The following is an 18,142-nucleotide window of genomic DNA, read 5'->3' as shown; positions in this document are numbered from 1 at the left end:
CTGATAGCCTCCACTCCAAACCCGCTCCTCAGAGATGGTTGAGCCATTCTGACATGGAGGTAGGTATCCCAAGACATGGCGTCCACTTACAGACAACAGCCTACAGTAACATATTCACAATTGTTTGAAGACAAATGTTTGAAATTCAAACCGTGTTGTCACTTTGATTTTCATTATAAAACTGAAGATAAACATATCAGGGGAAAATCTCTCAACATACCTAAAATCACTTGAGAATGCAACAAAATTTTTAAATTTACATATCTCAAAAGGAAAAAACTTGTTATGGAATTTCAATGTTTGAAATAAGTTCACAATATATATAAATATTTAGTGCCTAGAATTTGTTTTGCACAATAGTTGAAAAGTCCAAAGTGAGGAAAAACTGTATTTGACTAACAAAAGAGATCACAAACCTCTTCATTCAACAAACTGAAAAGTCCTTTCATTTCACTCACTGCCTGATGAAGTTTCTACAAATCAAATATTGCTCTTTAATCTCCTATAACCTGAGGCTTTATCGATGTTACTAGTTTATATAAAGAAATAAAACAAATTTTATTTTATTGCCATATTAAGTACAAGCTCCCTTGCAGTTAATTTTCCTAAAATGGAAAAGACATGCTTCCTGCCTCCTTTCTAATTCTCCAGAAGGGAGCAGGTAATCCTGACCTGTAAGAAGCAAAATTAAAAACAACTGTGACATCAAGTTAAAACATAGCAATAAATTAAAATGCAAAACCAGATAAGAACCATTGAAAAACACCTCTGAATGAGTCCCTGGGTTCAATCCCGGCATCTCCATGAAAGAGGGAGAGAGAAAACAGTTCTGAAAAAGCCTAATGGTCTACAACACTAGTGTAGGGGGAAGGTGTGTTGACTCTGAACTTTACTTCTAAGTGTGGTGTAAAATGGCATCTCTCTTCACTCAGTTCACAGCCATTGTTCTTCCCTGAGGGTATCATTCTCCATGAGCTTCTAGAAATCCCAAATATGTCTTTTCAAGCAACCAATAAACTTACCCATTGAAATTGTGCAGATTCGAAATGGATATTTTAATACACTGACAGGTAAATAAAATTTAAGACTCTTCCTTAACTTCCTTTCTGTCCCATAAGTCTTCTTTGTAGGAGAACTGCACAGATTTCCAGATCACTTGAGACAGCAATTCCCACAGGGTTATACTTGCCACAGCACAAGGCAACAGAAATGTGTGAGCCATTTAATACGACCCTTACCGAGCTGGGAGCGAACACAGCCTTGAGAACCTGAATGTAAGCATTCCACCTGGTCCCCTTGGAAGTGAAGCGGGGTGGGGCTGGGGTCTCTCATTTCTAAGAAATAAGCCTCTCCAATTCAGCACATTTTATAGCTAAGTACCAACCTGTCTAAAAATGACCACTGAGACATGAACTAGAAAATTATAAATAAATAAAACAGGGAACAAAACGTCTCTGCATTATCCCTGCCAATTAAAGTTGGTTTTAGAGAAAATGAGAACATTTGTTGTAAAATCAAAGTCTATTTCCCTCTGTCTGTGGGGGGCGGTAGGGGTGCTTCTTCGTCAAAATCTAAGGCAGGTAACTTCACAAATCATCTTTTTGGCAGGTTTTGGAATACCTCTCATCTCCTCTTCCTCTTACTTTGAGGTGCCTCAGGGGGAAGGTTCTCTACTTAAACCGACTCCCACTTTCAGGTGTGTCTTCACACGCCCTGTTTGCTGCCTGCATCTCCCGACACAGCCCCTCCAATTCTGGTGAGTCTTGCCTGCTATCTGACTGGCAAATTGGCATTTTTATGGATTAAGTGAAGGTAAGAGCAAGTGCAGAATTTGAGGGGTAAGTGGAGAGTCAGCATAAAGTAAAAAATAGAGTGTGTTAGAGTATAGATTATAATTATTTGTACAGGATAATAAACAATCAGATGGCATTTATACACGAGGTTATTGCAACATAAAACAGCCTCAAATGGGAAAATTGATGTTAGTTCACAGTGAGTTACAGCCTATGACCTGAGCCTCTCTGTACCTTGAAGGAAGCGTCCAGTGATGTAGTACTGAAGTGCACAATGGTAAGCTGTATATTAGGTGAATACTTATTTTTGTTATGGTGATACACCTTGTGACAATTTAGAAAAATTTCAAATTCTTTGGAACTATCTGTATTTTCAAAATATTTTTGTTGCTATCCTAGGTATGTATGAATATTAAGTTCTGTCTGCTGTAATTAAATGCAAACTTTATAGTTCTGCATTCCTCCGATGCAATTTAGGAACAAATAGTTGAAATTTCTAATGATTTCTGATAGAAAATGAAAAAAGTTAGAAAAGTAAAAGGAGGATGAACAAGATCTCTGTGAGAACTGTTACTTCAATTGTATAAAATAACCCATTTGAAGCAAGCCAGGGGACTGCTACAAATTTATTATAATTATCTGTTGTGTTATAAATTACTGTACAATTTATAGAAGAAAGAACAGTCATAGAAACAGGAGTGGGATTTGTGTCTTTTCTGTGTAGAGGCTTTTATCAAACTCTATTTTCATCTGAGGGTCTAGGGGCTGGGTGTTTTCACATTATTTGTCCCCTGATCTCAACTAAGTTGTTTTGACCAAAAAAGAAAACTCATTGACAAAATGTTGAATAGGGAACAGGCTTCAAATGAGGGCAGATGAGGGAATGTTAGTTAACAACAGTCAGTAAATTAGATCAATTAGTAATGCCAGAAAGTTATTGTCAGTTTAACATATTTTACTAGTTATTGCAATGCTTAACACGTTTTAAGACCAGTGTCACCTAGTAACATTCATTAAACAATTACCAAAATGTATCTGGTGCCTTTGAAAATACATTTATATACTTATAATCTGAAGAATGAATGATATTGTTTATTAATCCCTGTCACTTTTACATATATCACTCAAACTCACCATGAACCTAGCAGACAAAAAAAAAAAAATGTCATGTGGGTCCTGTCAGCTCTGGTAAGCCAGCCAGAAAAGCAGTATCAATTACATCTGTGGCTTGGTGAAGGAGGGTGTGGATGGGATCACACAGCTCCTGAAACCTGGCTATGTGTGCAGCTGTGGATTTGACAGCAGCTGGGTAGTTGACTTCAGATAACAGAACTTCTACAAGCTTCCAGACTCACTATGATCCTTATCTAGTTTGGGGCTCAGCTCACCTAAAATGGGAAATAAAACATGGAGAGGAAGACTAGAGGAGAACAATTTTTGGAAATGAAGGATGGGAAGATAAGGCCCATGGCTAAGAGCACTGAGGCCACTTACAGGGTTTCTCAAGCTCGGCACTGTTGAATTTGGGGCTGGAGAATTCTTTGCATTGCAGGATATTTATTTTAGCAGTATCCCTGGCCTCTGCCCACTTGAAGCCAGTAGCATCCCTCTCTTCTGTTGTGATAGTCAAAAATTTCTGCAGACATGGCCAGATGTCCTCTGCTCACCCCAACACCACAGCCTGGGCCTGTAGTGTCTGACGAAGGAATCATCAGACCACACAGACAACTGGGAAAGCACCGGCGGGGGAGCGCGCTCATTCAGTGCCAGCTGCCGTCCCTAGGAGCAGCAGCTCTGTTCTTTATAGTGCAGAGACCTGAGGATTACCTTGGACAGTGGTCTTCAAGCTTGAGCATTCATCAGGCTTACCTGGAGCATATGAAAGCAGAGGGTGGAGCCCCATCCCCAGAATTTGTTAATTAGTAGGTCCCGGATCACTGGCATGTCAAATTCTCAGGGAACACCACTGGTCTGGCAGGGTGACCAATCATCCGGGTTTGCCCAGGATTGAGGATGATCGCAGGACCTGGGAACTTGCAGCACTATAATAAAGCCAGAAAAGTCTCAGGCAAACTGATATGAACCAGTCACCTTATTAAGTTCAGAGACCACACTTTGAGAACCATGGTTTAAGGAAATAAGATCAAATGGGCTTGATGAAAACCTAGATTTAAAGCCTGAAAAAAGGAAGAACCAAGGCTGACCTTCATGTTTCTGTCCTAAGCAAGGTGATCCATGGTTATACAGTGGGCCTCAAATTTGGTGCCCACTAGAACCACCTAGAATCTTTAAAAATACTGATGCCAGGACCTTACCTCAGGATACTCTGATTTAGTATGGAATGTGACCCAGGCAGCAGGATTTTTAAAAGCTCCCCAGATGACTTTAATGTGCAGCGAAGTTTGGAAACCACTGGGGGCAGCAGGAAGGGAAGGGGGTCACAGAGCAAATTAATGAACTTTAGGTGTTCATGAGCCTCCAGTGGTTCTCAACTCTGTTCATACACTGATATCCAGGCCCCACTCCCAGAGATCCTGATGTAATTAGTCTTGGTCGGGGCTGTGCATTGGTAGTTTTAAAAAAATCTCCCCAGTACATACAATGGAATATTATCCAGCCTTAAAAAGGAAAAAAATTCTGATACAGGCTACAATATGGTTGAGCCCTGAGGCCATTATGCTAAGTGAAATAAGCCTAGTCACAAAAGGAGAGTGTCTGGTTCCACCTCCATGGGGTACTTGGAGATCCCATCCCTAGACACAGAAGTAGACCAGAGGTTGCCAGGGGCTGGCAGGGAGGGAGACACAAGGATTTGTTTAACAATGGATGCAAAGTTTCAGTTTTGTAAGATGAAGAGTTCTGGAGATGGGTTGCTCATAAACTGAATGTACTTAACACTACTGAACTATACACTTGACAATGGTTAAGATGGTCCATTTTATGTTATGTGTCTCTTTATCACAACTAAAAATAAGTAAATAAAAAATTTAAAAAGGAAGTCATAAGCAAATCTTCTCAAGCAAGTCTAAGGTGCACCCAGGGCCGGCTGATGTGGTGGTGGTCAGCGGGCAGGGGGTGGCTGATAGGCTGTGCTTCTGTGTTCCGTTCTTCATGCCCCTTAGCAGTGATTGATAAGGGAATGGGGTCTGTTCTAGTGGGATCTTCTAGCTCCTCCTGCTACTCTTCTTTGAGGCAGGTCATTCTTAAACCCGTCTGCTGTATGCTGGAAAGCTCACTTTTTTGTACCATGATCTTGATTGTAGAAAATTCTCAGAAGTTCATTTTCATCACAGAAATGTGACAAATTCTGATTTAGGGAAATTTTCTTGCCTTAAATGTTCTGAAAAGGCATCCCATTTGTTCTTTTACTCCTGTAATCAGCATTGTAGTTCAGCCTCCTTTTGCTATAAATCTGAGTCCTTGGAATTCTATAGTCTGTGTCCCTGTCCCACCCATCCGACAGAGGAAGAATTTAGCCCATGGTCTGTAGCTAGAAACAGACTTTTGGTTTGGAATCTACCCTATGAATGGATTTCCTAGTGTAGAGAAACAGAAGTGCCATGACATTTCCTATGTAGCTCTTAATTACCTTCAGCCACTAAGAGCCCAGATCATTGCAAACCTTGAATCATAGACTTTTCACAGAGATTGTAATTTCACTGGATCCAGTTTCTCTGGTTTAATAGAATAACATTTTCTTTTCTTTCTTTCTTTTCTTTTTTTTTTTTTTGAGACAGTGTCTCACTTTTTCCACCCTCAGTAGAATGCCATGGTGTCATAGCTCACAGCAACCTCAACTTGTGGGCTCAAGTGATCTTCATGCCTCAGGCTCCCAAATAGCCGGGACTACAAGCGCCTGCCACTATGCCTGTCTGTTTTTTAGAGACAGGGTGTCACTCTTGCTCAGGCTGGTCTTGAACTCCTGAGCTCAAGCAATCACCCTCCTCAGCCTCCCAGAGTGCTAGGATTATAAGGCATGAGCCACTCCACCTGGCCCCTAGAATAACATTTTCAAACTTTGCTGACATTGCCCATTCTCGTTAAAAGGATGACTGTATTGCCAGTCTTTGTGCATTTCTGGACAGAATAAGCAAGCAGGCAAGAGTTCTAAATCCAGACAGCATCAAGATTAGCAATTTCATCTTATCAGAAGTGTAGCTGGCAATGGACCAGAGCCTCATGGCCTGTCTCTGACAATGTACCACCTAGGAAAAGTGCTTGGGTTCAAGAAGCCTGTACAGAATGGACCTTCCTAAAGCTCCACCCTGGATTCTCCTAAATGTATTTAGGAGAGGTTTGACCTGCAATCATTAGGCCATAGTCACAGATTTTTCTGCCAGGGAGAGAGAGCTCACTTTCGGGTGGAGATGCTGCAGGAGGACTGCTTCTCGGTGAATCATTCTCTCATGACATTAGACTTCCAAAATGAACCCCAGCCTGTGTAAAGAGCTTGAGTCACAGAATGGGAAATTTGCCTAAAATTAAGTATTTCAAAACACTCTAAAAAGACTTCACAGGAAGAACTGGCATTTGGGCAGAGGAGGGCGGTATTTAAGGCAAAGGAAATAGTCAGTTTCCTCAGAAGAGGGCTCAGAAAGCAGCGTGTGGAGGGCCCAGGCCGGAGCACACGGGCTGTGAGTGAGAGAGGAGGGTAATCTTGAAGAAGATAATTTCAAAAATATTCTCACAAAAAAAAAACACAGGAAAAACATTTTTAAACTCCTATCCAAATAAAAATTAAAATAATGATGCAGCATTATTTTTTGCTTTTTAAACTGAAAAGCTTTAAAAATTCATAATACTCAATGTTGACAAGGGCTCATGTCAACTGTTGTTCTCATGGGCCATTGTGAGAGTATAGATTGGGACAAACTTCCTTCATGGCAATTTGAAAGTGACATCAAAATCTTTATATATACACACGTGTATTTGCACCTCTGCATATATGCACATGTATGATACTCTTTGTATGCACAAGTATGCTTATACACACACACACACATACATACACACAGTTAGGCCCCTTATTTCCATTCCATTTCATATATCCTATGGAATAATGAAGGATATGAACAAAGATTTAGCAGAAATATTTATAATAAAATATTAGAAACAAAGTTACATCAACCAATAGGGAATTCATTAGGTAAATTCTGGATTCTGCAATCAGGGACTACTATGCAATAATTAAAAGTACTGGTATAGGAGAGAAGTTTACCTTCTTCCCTCTGTACCCACCGAGGTATTGCCTCGTATACTGTCTTCTCTATCAGCTCCGTGACTGTGGGATGGAGGGGGCCTCTCTCTCAAGGCCATGACCAAATCTGCAAAGGGGAGAGGGGTGGGGTTGCTCTGTAGGAGCCCCCAGGTGATCCGCATGCCCTCATTAGGTTAAAAATCCCTGATTAAAAATACACTTGTTGGTACAGAAAGATACCTGGGATACATTGAAATAAGCAGTGTTATTATTTTTTAAATTATTTATAGGCAAGGAAAGAAATTATGGAAGAATATACGGCAAGGTATTAACTGCTTTTCTCTGGATGGTAGTACTAGAGATGATAAGTTTCTTTATTTTGCCTGTGTAAGTTTTCTACTTTTTCTATAATGAGTATGTATTAATTGTAATTTATTAGGAAAAAAGTTTCTAAGTAAGAAGGGGTAAAAAAAATAAAATAAAATTGAAACATGCAAAGGGAAACGTTTTTCATCTTCTCACAAACTATTGAATTCCGACATTTCAAAAAATGACAAACATTAATAGTAAGCAAATATTTGTTAAAATTTTGTGCATTCTTATTTAAAGAACTGGACATTGTGGGGATATTATACCTGTAAAGTGCTTAAAACCCATTAGACAAATTTGAGGGCTTTTAAATAATATTTGATGATGGCAATTATTGACTCCATCAGTGACTGACTTTAACCTTTTTAACATCTAGCAGAATTGAATTTAATCATTTCCTGACAAAAGAATGAAATTTCAACTGACGCTTTTTTTACATCTTGGTAAGTATTAGTTGTCAAAATCCATTTTGTGTTTGCATTGAATTGTCCCAAAATACTCAGTAGGAAGAATTTTTAAACACATCTATTTCTCCTACACGGCTATATCTTGCATAGCAATTTCATGTGTAATTATGCCAAGAACTGAAAAATCCCTTTCAAATGTGTTTAGCATCCACATACAGCTATTTCTATCACTCTTTAAAGGAATGTTATCATCAGCAGGTAAGTCTAGTCAGGTACCAAAGAATGGAGAGAATAGTTTCAGATTCTTAAATCACAAATATAATGCATTTAATTTTTAAAGATAGCTCTGCTTTGAATGTAATACTTATGTCAGTGATGAGGTCTTATGAGAAGTTAATAGGCAAAACTTCCTCTTCTAAGTAAGCAATAACTCTAAGCCAAATTCTTAGGCCAAATTCTTCATGCTTCTGCTGTCTTTAATAAGCTGACAATTATTTGCATTAATCATAGGTAAGATGTTTCCCATAATTACTCTCTTTGATCTGACTTTTCTGTATCTATAACAGCCCTGCCTTGGTTACTGAGTACTAACTAAGCTGCTTAGACTCACCTCTTCAAAAATTTGTGCTGAATTTTTTCATAGCAACAAACTTTCAGAATCTCACCATTTAATTTTGCAATTTTTCAACCCTGAGGCAATTTTCTAGTTAGATCTGCTGATAAAGGAAGAAATAACAGCTCCAGATGGTAAGTGCTCATCTGGGTCTGTTGAAAGTTCCCTGCCTTGGAGAGGCGAGCCCCAGGCCAGTGGGAACAGAGACCCATGATCCATCTTGGGCCCTCAGTCCAGAAGTCCACATCCTAGGACTGAGAGGCTTAGACCAGGCCTCAGATGGTCATAAAAGAGTTGTTTTAAGCTACATCTGCCTTGGATTTTTTTAAAAAACTAAACCAGAATTCAAAGTCAGAAGGGATCGCTCCACCTTCTCCCCAGAATCTATGTAGAACACCATGCTCACACCTTGCAAAAGTGTCAAGCTCCTAAGAATCCTCCTCAATAGTGGACCCCCTCTCTCTGGAGGGAAAATTCTAATATAAATTAGCTTAGGTGGGAAATGCTTCCCTGCAATCAATCCAGATTTCTAAACCTAAGCTTGTCCTGACCTAAACCAGATCTCTGGGGTTACCTCTAGTCAAATTCCCAGCCAGGTTATCTACCCACACGTCATCAGCTTGAGCACTTTTCCACTGGTAGTTTGGATATAGGATTTGTTTGTTTGTTTGTTCATTTGAGACAAAGTCTAACTGTTGCCCCAGGCTAGAGTGCCTGTGGTGTCAGCCTAGCTCACAGCAACCTCAAACTCCGAAGTTTAGGTGATCCTCCTGCCTCAGTTGTACTGGTGCCCCAGTAGCTAAGAGCACCCACCACAATGCCTGGCTAATTTTTCTGTTTTTAGTAGAGATGGGATCTCGCTTTTGCTCAGGCTGGTCTTGAACTCCTAAATTCAAGGAGTTCCCCCCTCTATCAGCCTCCCAGAATGTTAGGATTACAGGAGTAAGCCACTGTACCCCGCCTGAACATAGTCATTTGTGTAAATACTGGAGCCTATTTATACACTTTGTTTTGCATTCTGATTGAGGAACATAGGTGGAAAGAATCATAAAAAGTTCATTGGCCCACAGGCTAATGCAGGGTGTGAACTTTATCTAACATGCATTGTTCATACTTGTCCTCACTCATAATAACTAAATCTGTGTGAGCACAAAAATGTTTGTGTGTGCTCACATCCTCAAAGCTCTGACATGAACCCTCATATGTGCAAACATCTCATGTGGTTAAGAAAATCATAACAATATTCAAAATTACTAAATGGAGAAACTATATAATAGTTATTTCTGCAAAACTTCACATAATGTTTCTGTCACTACTGTAAATGACTAGATCTCCTAAATTAGTTTTTAATATTTTATCTTCAATTTGTATGTCATTTTTGAGAAGCAAAAATGAGGTTGATTATCGAAAGATATAGACATCTTTTTTCTCTGAATCATTCCAACCTATTGCTAATGTGACTTGGCATTTGAAAGCTTCAGCCAGGAAGCTTGCTGAGTCTATGTTCAGGCATAAAACTTTAACTTAGCCACTTTTTGCCAAATATTTTAGAAAATAAGTTCATACCTATAATATTACCAAAATAATAGTTCAATTTCCCTAAGTGCTGGGATATTTTTTCTGAAAAGTATACATCAGATCAAAACAAGTTTGGCCAAGTCAGGTTATAAAAACATGTGAAATCTCTTAGGCAACAATTCCAATAAAAGAATTCAGGATGGAACTTGTCTAAAAGAATAAACCCCTGAAAGGGAAGTCTTACATAATCCACATATAGCATCAGCAGAAATATCATACCTGACCTTGTTTATTAAAAAAAAAAAAAAAAAAAGCCTTTGTCTACTGAATCCAAACTTCTGAATAGTTACTCATCCTAGATCTAATTCCAGAAAATAAAAGGACATGTAGTTTTGGGTTGCTAGGACAATTAAAAAAAAAAAAACATGTTAAGCAATCAAGGATCATTTATTATACCACAAAGAAAACATTAGAAAGAGTTAAGTTTCTTCACATATCTATCTCAAACAAAGAAATGTTGTACCTTTGACTTAAAATAATAATCTTTACAACGAAGTTGAAGATAAAAAATTTCATGTTCAAACTCCCATTTAGTGATTGTGGGAGTAAAGACATTATGTATAATATGCTCAGCTGCAGACTTTATGATCCATGTATGTTTCATGCCTGATAATAATCACAAAATGACCAGAAGAATAGACTAGTTCATCCGAATAATGTGTATATAAGAGAAAGGACATGACTTTTCAATAGCTACGTAGGCTATTTTGGAGGTCAAGTTGAAGGAAAAGAAATCCATTAAATGTAAAACAAGTCTATGAAAAAAATTATTTATATTTTTATGATTGAGAAAACTAAGGAAAAACCAAGCTTATTTCATAGTATGATAATTATTTTTATATTATAGGCCCATTTGTCTACTGAAATAAGGGCTTGGCTTTACATGGTTCATCACCCAGAGGTTAATGGGGCGATTATGGGGCAAGAGAGAGAAAATTGTTGGTTTTACTTTTGTTTTGAGACAATAGTAAGTTCACTTTCAACTGTATCAAATAATACAGAGAGAGACATACCCCCTTTAATTTCCCCCAATGGTAACATCTTGCATAATTCTTGTACAATATCATAAGGAAATTGATATTGACACATATATAGTCCACTGATCTCAGCCATATTTCACCAGTTATGTGTGTACCCAAATGAGTGTGATTTAATTCTATGCAATTTTATCACCAGATAGACTTGTGTAACCATCACCACAGTCAAGATACAGAACAGTTTCATCACCTCAAAGATCCCTAATACTACCCTTTATCTGCCTTCTTAACTCCTGACAACTACTAACCTGTTCTCCATCTCTATAGTTTTGTTATTCAGGAATGTGACATAAAGGGACTTCTGCAGTATATAACCTTTTTTTCACTCAGCATATTTCTTTTGGGATCCATCCAAGTAGTTGCTTGTGTCCTTGATTTGCTCCTTTTTATTGCTAATTACTATCCCACGGTATGGAAGGTGTTCATGTGCAGGCTTTTGTGTGAACCTAAGTTGTAATTTCTCTGGGATCAATATCCAAGAGAGTAATTGGTGGATTATATGATCAGCACAAGCTTGGTCTTACATGAAACTACCACACTCTTCCCCCGGGGTGCCTGCACCATCCTGCATTCCCACCACAGTGTATGATGGGTCCAATTTTTTCACAGCCTCTCTAGCATCTGGTGTTATTGCTGGATTTTTAATCTGAGCCATTCTGATAGATGCGTAGTGATATGTCATTGCTTTCATTGTCAATTCTAAAAATTCTTCACCTACTCCTAAGACCCAATGATTTTCTTCCATATTTTATAGAAATTTGATAACTTTATAGTCTTAATGTTTTACACTTAAGTCCATGATTAATTTTGAGTTACTATTTATTAATTACTTTGCAGTATAAGGTTTTGGTTGCAGTGTTTCTTCTTCTTCTTTTTTTTTTTTGCCTATGATGTTCAATTGCTCCAACACCTTAGTGAAAAATATCCAGTGAGCTGATTTTGCACCTCAAAACTCAGTTGGGTATTTTTGTGTGGGTCTATTTCCGGGTGTCCTGTTCTGTGTCTGTTCCTCCACTAAATACCACACTGTCTTGCGTATTTAGTTGTACCATAAACCTCCATATTGGGTAGGGCTATTTCTTTCTTTCTTTGAAAGAAAGGACTATTTCTTTCTTTGAAAGGTAGGGCTATTTCTTTCTTTCTTTATTTATTTCTTTCTTTGAAAACTCTTCTTTTTCAAAGTGTTTTAGCTATTGTAGGTCCTGGGCTCTTATACCTAGAGAACATTTTAGTTTTACAAAATTGGCCCCCAGAATTAAAGACATCTCTAACCCTTTGAGTTAACAATGAAACTGTACAGTCTTGTTCAAACATAGTTTTTAAAAGAAGAAATATAACTCTATAAATAGCTACCCACAAAATATTATAGTTGACTTTCATCATATGTGCATTAAACTTTATATATGTTTAACTTTAGACCTTACCCCCAGTAAGATTGCACTTTGTTTTATTCAGTCTTCCTAATAATTAATTCCCGATAATTAATAATATATTCCCAATAATATATTATTGTTTACCAAACTATAGTATCTAACATAATGGCAAAAACCCTGCAGGCAAAACATATTAATCATTAGGGTTATCCAAAACACATGGAGATTTAACAGTTATCTTAACTCAGAATGATTTGAATGCTTGCCCCTTTACATGTAAACTTTCCTTTCTCTCCTTCCTTTAACTTGATGGTTCTCCTATTTTATGTTGAAGATTATAGTTAGAATTTGCATGTCCAAAACCATGCATCCTGCACTATAGAAGAAATTTATAAAATTTTCCATAGTAATTTGATTATATATGATTTATACTCTAATTCCTGAGATTTAACTTTTTTTTTTTTTGAGAAAAGATCTTTCTCTGTCATCCAGGCTAGAATACAGTGGCATCATCATAGCTCATCTAAACTTCTGGGCTCAAGCAATCCTCTTGCCTTAGCCTCCCAAGTAGCTGGGGCTATAAGCACACACCACCACACAGGGCTAGATTTTTTTTTTTTTTTTTTTTTTTTTTTGTAGAGACAGAGTCTCACTTTATTGCCCTCGGTAGAGGGCCATGATGTCACAGGACTCACAGCAACCTCCAGCTCTTGGGCTTCCGCGATTCTCCTGCCTCAGCCTCCTGAGCAGCTGGGACTACAGGCGCCCACCACAACGCCCGGCTATTTTTTGGTTGCAGTTTGGCCGGGGCTGGGTTTGAACCCGCCACCCTTGGTATATGGGGCCAGTGCCCTACTGACTGAGCCAGTCAAGATGGGGTCTTGCTTTTGCTCTTGCTTAGGCTAGCTTTGAACTTCTGAGCTCAAGAGATCCTCCCATCTCAGCCTCTCAAAATGCTAGGATTACTGGCCAAGATTTAACTTTAAAACCAATCATTAAGTGAGACATGGTAACCCCCTCACTTCCAGAACCATAGATTTTTTTTTAAGACTCGAAGACAAAACTGAGGTCAGCATTTCCCAAAATGTTTCCCTAGCATTGCACAAAATGTTCATCTGATTAAATTTGAATACAAATGCCTTGAATGCTAAAATAAATTTGGGAAATACTGGATTAAACAATTTTAAAGAGATTTTTTTCATTTTTGTTTTTTTTTCACAGAAGCATTTCTCAGGCACTTTAATATGCTGTTGTCTATTGTAAATATCCAAGAGAGGGATATAGGATGCAGGATCTCCCAAATTTATTGTTCTCAGTATCTTTTTCTGATGGAGAATTTCACTGATCTCAAGTTTAGTTCAACACATTTTAGAAGCATTTATCTTTAGTGAAAAATCTATATTTTGAAAAAACTGAGACTCAGAATGCTATTATATCCAATGACACCCAGCAAGCAAAGTTTGGGCTTTACATCACCTACTCAACTTAAAAATCTGATACATCTTTGGCCAATGTTAAATAAATATGTAAATGTTCATTTAGCCAGCCTAACTATACTAGGTGTTTACTAACCTCTGCGTTCTCAGTCACTCAGTAATCAAACCCTGGTTTTATTGTAGACTTGAGTGAAGCAATATTTTCCCAATTCAGTGTAAATCTTTCTTGGAGTCCAAGACATCTTTGAAAATACACAATGATGGAAATATGGTTCAGATTCTTCTAGGTGACGTGGTATCAAACGGATCTATTGGTGGTATTTTTTTCGTCTGTCTCTAATAAAAGGCTCATTTGCCTGAAAATTTATAACCAATTTACAACCTTTCCAGATTCTCTGGTTAGATCTTCTGATTCTTTTTTGACATTATATGAAATTTTTAAAAAAGAGGAAGTAATAAAATGGATAGCCTATGGTTGTAATTTTTTCCAATCAATGGCAGCTGGCTTCTAAGTCACTTAAGTTCTTTTCCACCCCTTTTCTATTTCCTATCTAGGATTTATTGTGTTTCATTTTATTTACGAATATTACTTCTACTACTTAGCAATAGTTTGTAAGATAATATTTTAATGCACTTATAACATACCTCTAATTTTTCCAAGCAACTTATTCCTTCTCCAAAACTTAACATTTAAAATGAATAGAATCTTTGAAATGGTTTTTAAACAGAGATTTAAGGAAATTATCTCAGAGGCTACATGTGAAAAGTAAAGTGGAGAACTGAGGTGCCAATTCAGATAGTATCGTCCCCTGCAATAATCTTATAACACTGCGACCAAATCCTTCATGACAGATGTGTTGTACGGCAGGTGTCACTGCAGAGTCAGTATTCCAGGGGTATCTGAACCCAACAATTCAGGTTATAAAAGAGTTCAATTAATTTACATATTTTAACAGAAAGTTATTTCTCAAAGATTTCTTGAGTTCTGTAATTTATTTTGTATAAGTTGGAAATGGTGTAATGCACAGAATTAGGATTCTCCTTCCTTATCCCTCTGCATTGGTTTCTGTTACCTGCCCTAAAATGACATGCAAACAAATTGTCTCAAATCACATCTCCTCAAAACAGAGCCTGAAATGGGGACTTGTGTGTGAGTGATTTTTTGAGGAAGTGCTCTCTGAGTAAGAAAGTGAGAGAAGAGGAGATGGGATGTGGTTCCAGCCAGAGTCAGGCTTCAACTGGAGGCCAAGCAGAGATTCTGAGCATGAATCTCACCATGGAGTTGATCCCAGTTTGAGGCAATGGTGCCAGCTGTTTGAATCTATATCCATCAGGTGGGGAGCAAGGGATACAGAGGATGTCACCTCCCAGGCTAGGAGATTTCCATCAGGCTGAGGCACCAACAACATCCACAGCCAGGGACTTGATGATCAACAGAACCAGTATCCAAAATAAACCCATTGTTAACTTTCCAGTTTAACCGGATCTTCCTTCCAGCCTTGAGCTAGCCTTAGACTGCCTCTCTGTAGCTGTTTCTGATGTGTTCCAGGGTGGCTCAGTTTCTCCAGAGCTCGAGATGACTGCAGCCAGGGTGCCTGTCATCCTTCCACCGGCGATCTCCTCGTGGGCCGCCACACGCAGCTCACAGCTTCTTCCACCTGCGGGCTGAATGGACCCCAGAAATATTGCATCCTCGGTTACCTGGAGGTGGGTTGACTCAGTGTTTACTTGCTGGGGCAATATTTAATCAATGATGTAGTTTTTTTCCAAGTACCTCTGGCATTACTCAGACAACGTTAAAGAAGACAAAACTCCTTCCTGAACGATGGAGACGTAAGAGCAGCTGTCCCTGGGTATCTGATGGGGATTGGTAACAGGACCCTCCTCTCTCTACCCAAATCCATGAATTCTCAAATCCCTGAACCAAAATGGCATGGTATTTGCATATGACCTGGTTGGATCTGAAGATGCGGGACCAACTGCAGGGCCATCTGTAATATAATTCAAAGTCCAGGAAACTTCAGCTGATCAAAAAATAGGGCAGATCTGCTTAATTTCCATTTCTTGATACCCTCAGAATTAGACAACTCTTTCTGGTTCAGTCTTTGAAGGGAATTGCTATAAAGTCTCCTTAGCTGTATTAGACACTCCCACAGAGCAAACAGAATTACAATTAAGTGAAGATGGAAGATCCCCTCAAGGCCATTCAGCTGAACACGAGTCCTGAAGAGTCTGCCTTAAGCAGAGGTAGAGGGGGCATAAAACTGAAGTGACTGTATGCTGACCTTGTATCACTTGGAAGCTGTATTGTCTAAAAACCATAAATTCCCAAAGTGAATATGTTTTTATGCCTCTTTCCCTTAAAGAGCAGTTTTATAAAAGGACCAGTGGCTGTTCAAGTTTTTTCTGTCCCCATGTACTGGCAGCAGAACAAGCATCCAAGGTCATCTGAGTATTATACCTACAGAAAACCCCGAGACAATCATATCCACCCCCTTACATGGGAGGATGTGCAGGAAGGCAGTTGGATATAAGCCTAATGTTAGCAGCCCAGGCTTTTCCATGTATTGTTCATTTAAGGCAACTTGTTTAGATCTCTGATAAATGCTTTGTATTCTAATTAGTTTCTAGTAAAAGATGATGATTAAATATGTGCAGACAATACATGGGTGCTGAGCATTATTCTAAGCTTGGGAAGTACTTGTGCAAGAGAGCAAATGCTCTACATATGCAAAGAAATTACATGGTGGAAATTCTCCACCGTAGGCCACATGGGATAGATGGCCTTTTAAATGACCTTATTGAGTCCAGGTCCTTTGGACAAAGAAGTGGTTCTCAACTGTAATATTAGAAATGTTCCAACATCACCCATCTTGTTCTTCAGCCACTGATATTTGCTTACTGGTGTCATGATCCAAATACTCTGCCAATAATTACAAATTGGTATTCTCATGTCTCCAAGTTACACCACCGAAAAAGAAGTAAATTCAATTTCCTTGTTGAGAAGCCTGCGGTTGGCTTCTTTTGTCTTTGGAATGACAGAAATCTTAGAAAGCTTAGAACTGGGAAAACTACTTCAAAATATTTCAGGTTGACAAATTATTACAGGTGGGACTACAATCACCAGTCTAGATAAACATTTGGGCAGCATGGAAGGTGATTTTTCCCCCCTATCCATTATCTAAGAAAGATCTACCAAGGAAAACATTTTCTTCAGATGCTTCTTCCGTTAACATTGACCCACGTGTTACCCAAGTTCAAACTCCCACATCTGTTGGCCACAAGGAAGCATCTTCTGGAGCCAGCCCCATCAAAGGCTACTAATAGAAAAGTGGCCCATAGCCCCTGAAAGTTAAGAATTTACCCCAATAATTTCTAAAATATGATTGGAAATTCTTTGAAGACTTGATATCTTTTGATAGAAGCACAAGGCTTCTGCAGCTCATTTAAGGCAGTTCTAGGGCTAGCCTACCCCTATGCACAACAGACCTAGCACCTATCATGACTTAATTTTCAAAGGACATTTTGGTTTTCTTCAAAAAGCAGGCTTACAGTGGCCAGTGATTCTAAAATGCACTGATTATGCAGATCTCTCGAAAGCCTAGATCACTCTGACAGACTCTAGCTGAAATAATCATTAAAACCATCATGCATTCATTCCACAAATTCTACTGAGCACCTACTATGTGTCAGGGGCTATTCTAGGTAATGGAGATATAGCAATAAATGAAACCACCTCTGCCCTCAGTCAGCTTCACTTACAATTATGGAGATAGACGATAAACCGACAACCTATAATATAGTCTCAAGTAGTGATAAGACTTAGGAAATCTATAAAGCAGGTCACAGGATAGAGCATGGCAGAAGACTGTGAAGAGCGATGGTGGCATTTTAGATGGGGTCATCAGAGAATGTCCCTTTAAGATGAATGCAAAGTACTAAATTTCCCTTTCCTAGCAGAGCGAGAAAGAAGGAGGGAGGGGTGGGGGAAAGGAAGAGCTAAGAGAGGGAAGGAGGGAGGGGGTGGGGTCTTGGTGTGTGTCACACCTTTAAAGAAACAAATAAAATCATGAGGAAGAGACAAAAAGAGGCAGAAAATTGTACAAATAGCCCTAATGACTATGACACTCCCTCAGGAGGGGGTTAAGAGGGTTACGTGAGCTAATGTCTATCAAAGTCCTATAACACATGGTAGATAAACCTTAGGTATGTTTATTTTTACTAGTAATTATAAAGTGTTGCCCATTGCAAAGACTCCTTTTACTTTTAGAAGTCTAGGAGTATAGATAGCAGTATTTAAAGTAGATTGAAGGCATTAGAAGTAATTTATTTCATAGAG

General features: G+C 38.6%; 1 protein-coding gene across 1 annotated transcript in view; it reads left to right on the top strand.

Annotated features, from left to right (window-relative positions):
• Window positions 1–1,175: 1,175 nt before the first annotated feature.
• The window catches only part of LAMB4 (laminin subunit beta 4), a 116,461-nt gene continuing 99,494 nt past the window's right edge, over window positions 1,176–18,142 (top strand). Inside the window, 4 exon segments of the mRNA XM_053553419.1 lie at window positions 1,176–1,274; window positions 1,609–1,756; window positions 7,739–7,802; window positions 15,353–15,510. Of these exon segments, the coding sequence (XP_053409394.1) occupies window positions 7,769–7,802; window positions 15,353–15,510 (192 nt within the window). The 5' untranslated portion in view covers window positions 1,176–1,274; window positions 1,609–1,756; window positions 7,739–7,768.

Source organism: Nycticebus coucang, chromosome 11 (genome assembly GCF_027406575.1).
Source record: "Nycticebus coucang isolate mNycCou1 chromosome 11, mNycCou1.pri, whole genome shotgun sequence".
Taxonomy (NCBI): Eukaryota; Metazoa; Chordata; class Mammalia; order Primates; family Lorisidae; genus Nycticebus; species Nycticebus coucang.
Note: the sequence above shows the minus strand (reverse complement) of the source record. Positions and strands in the feature narration are given on the sequence as shown.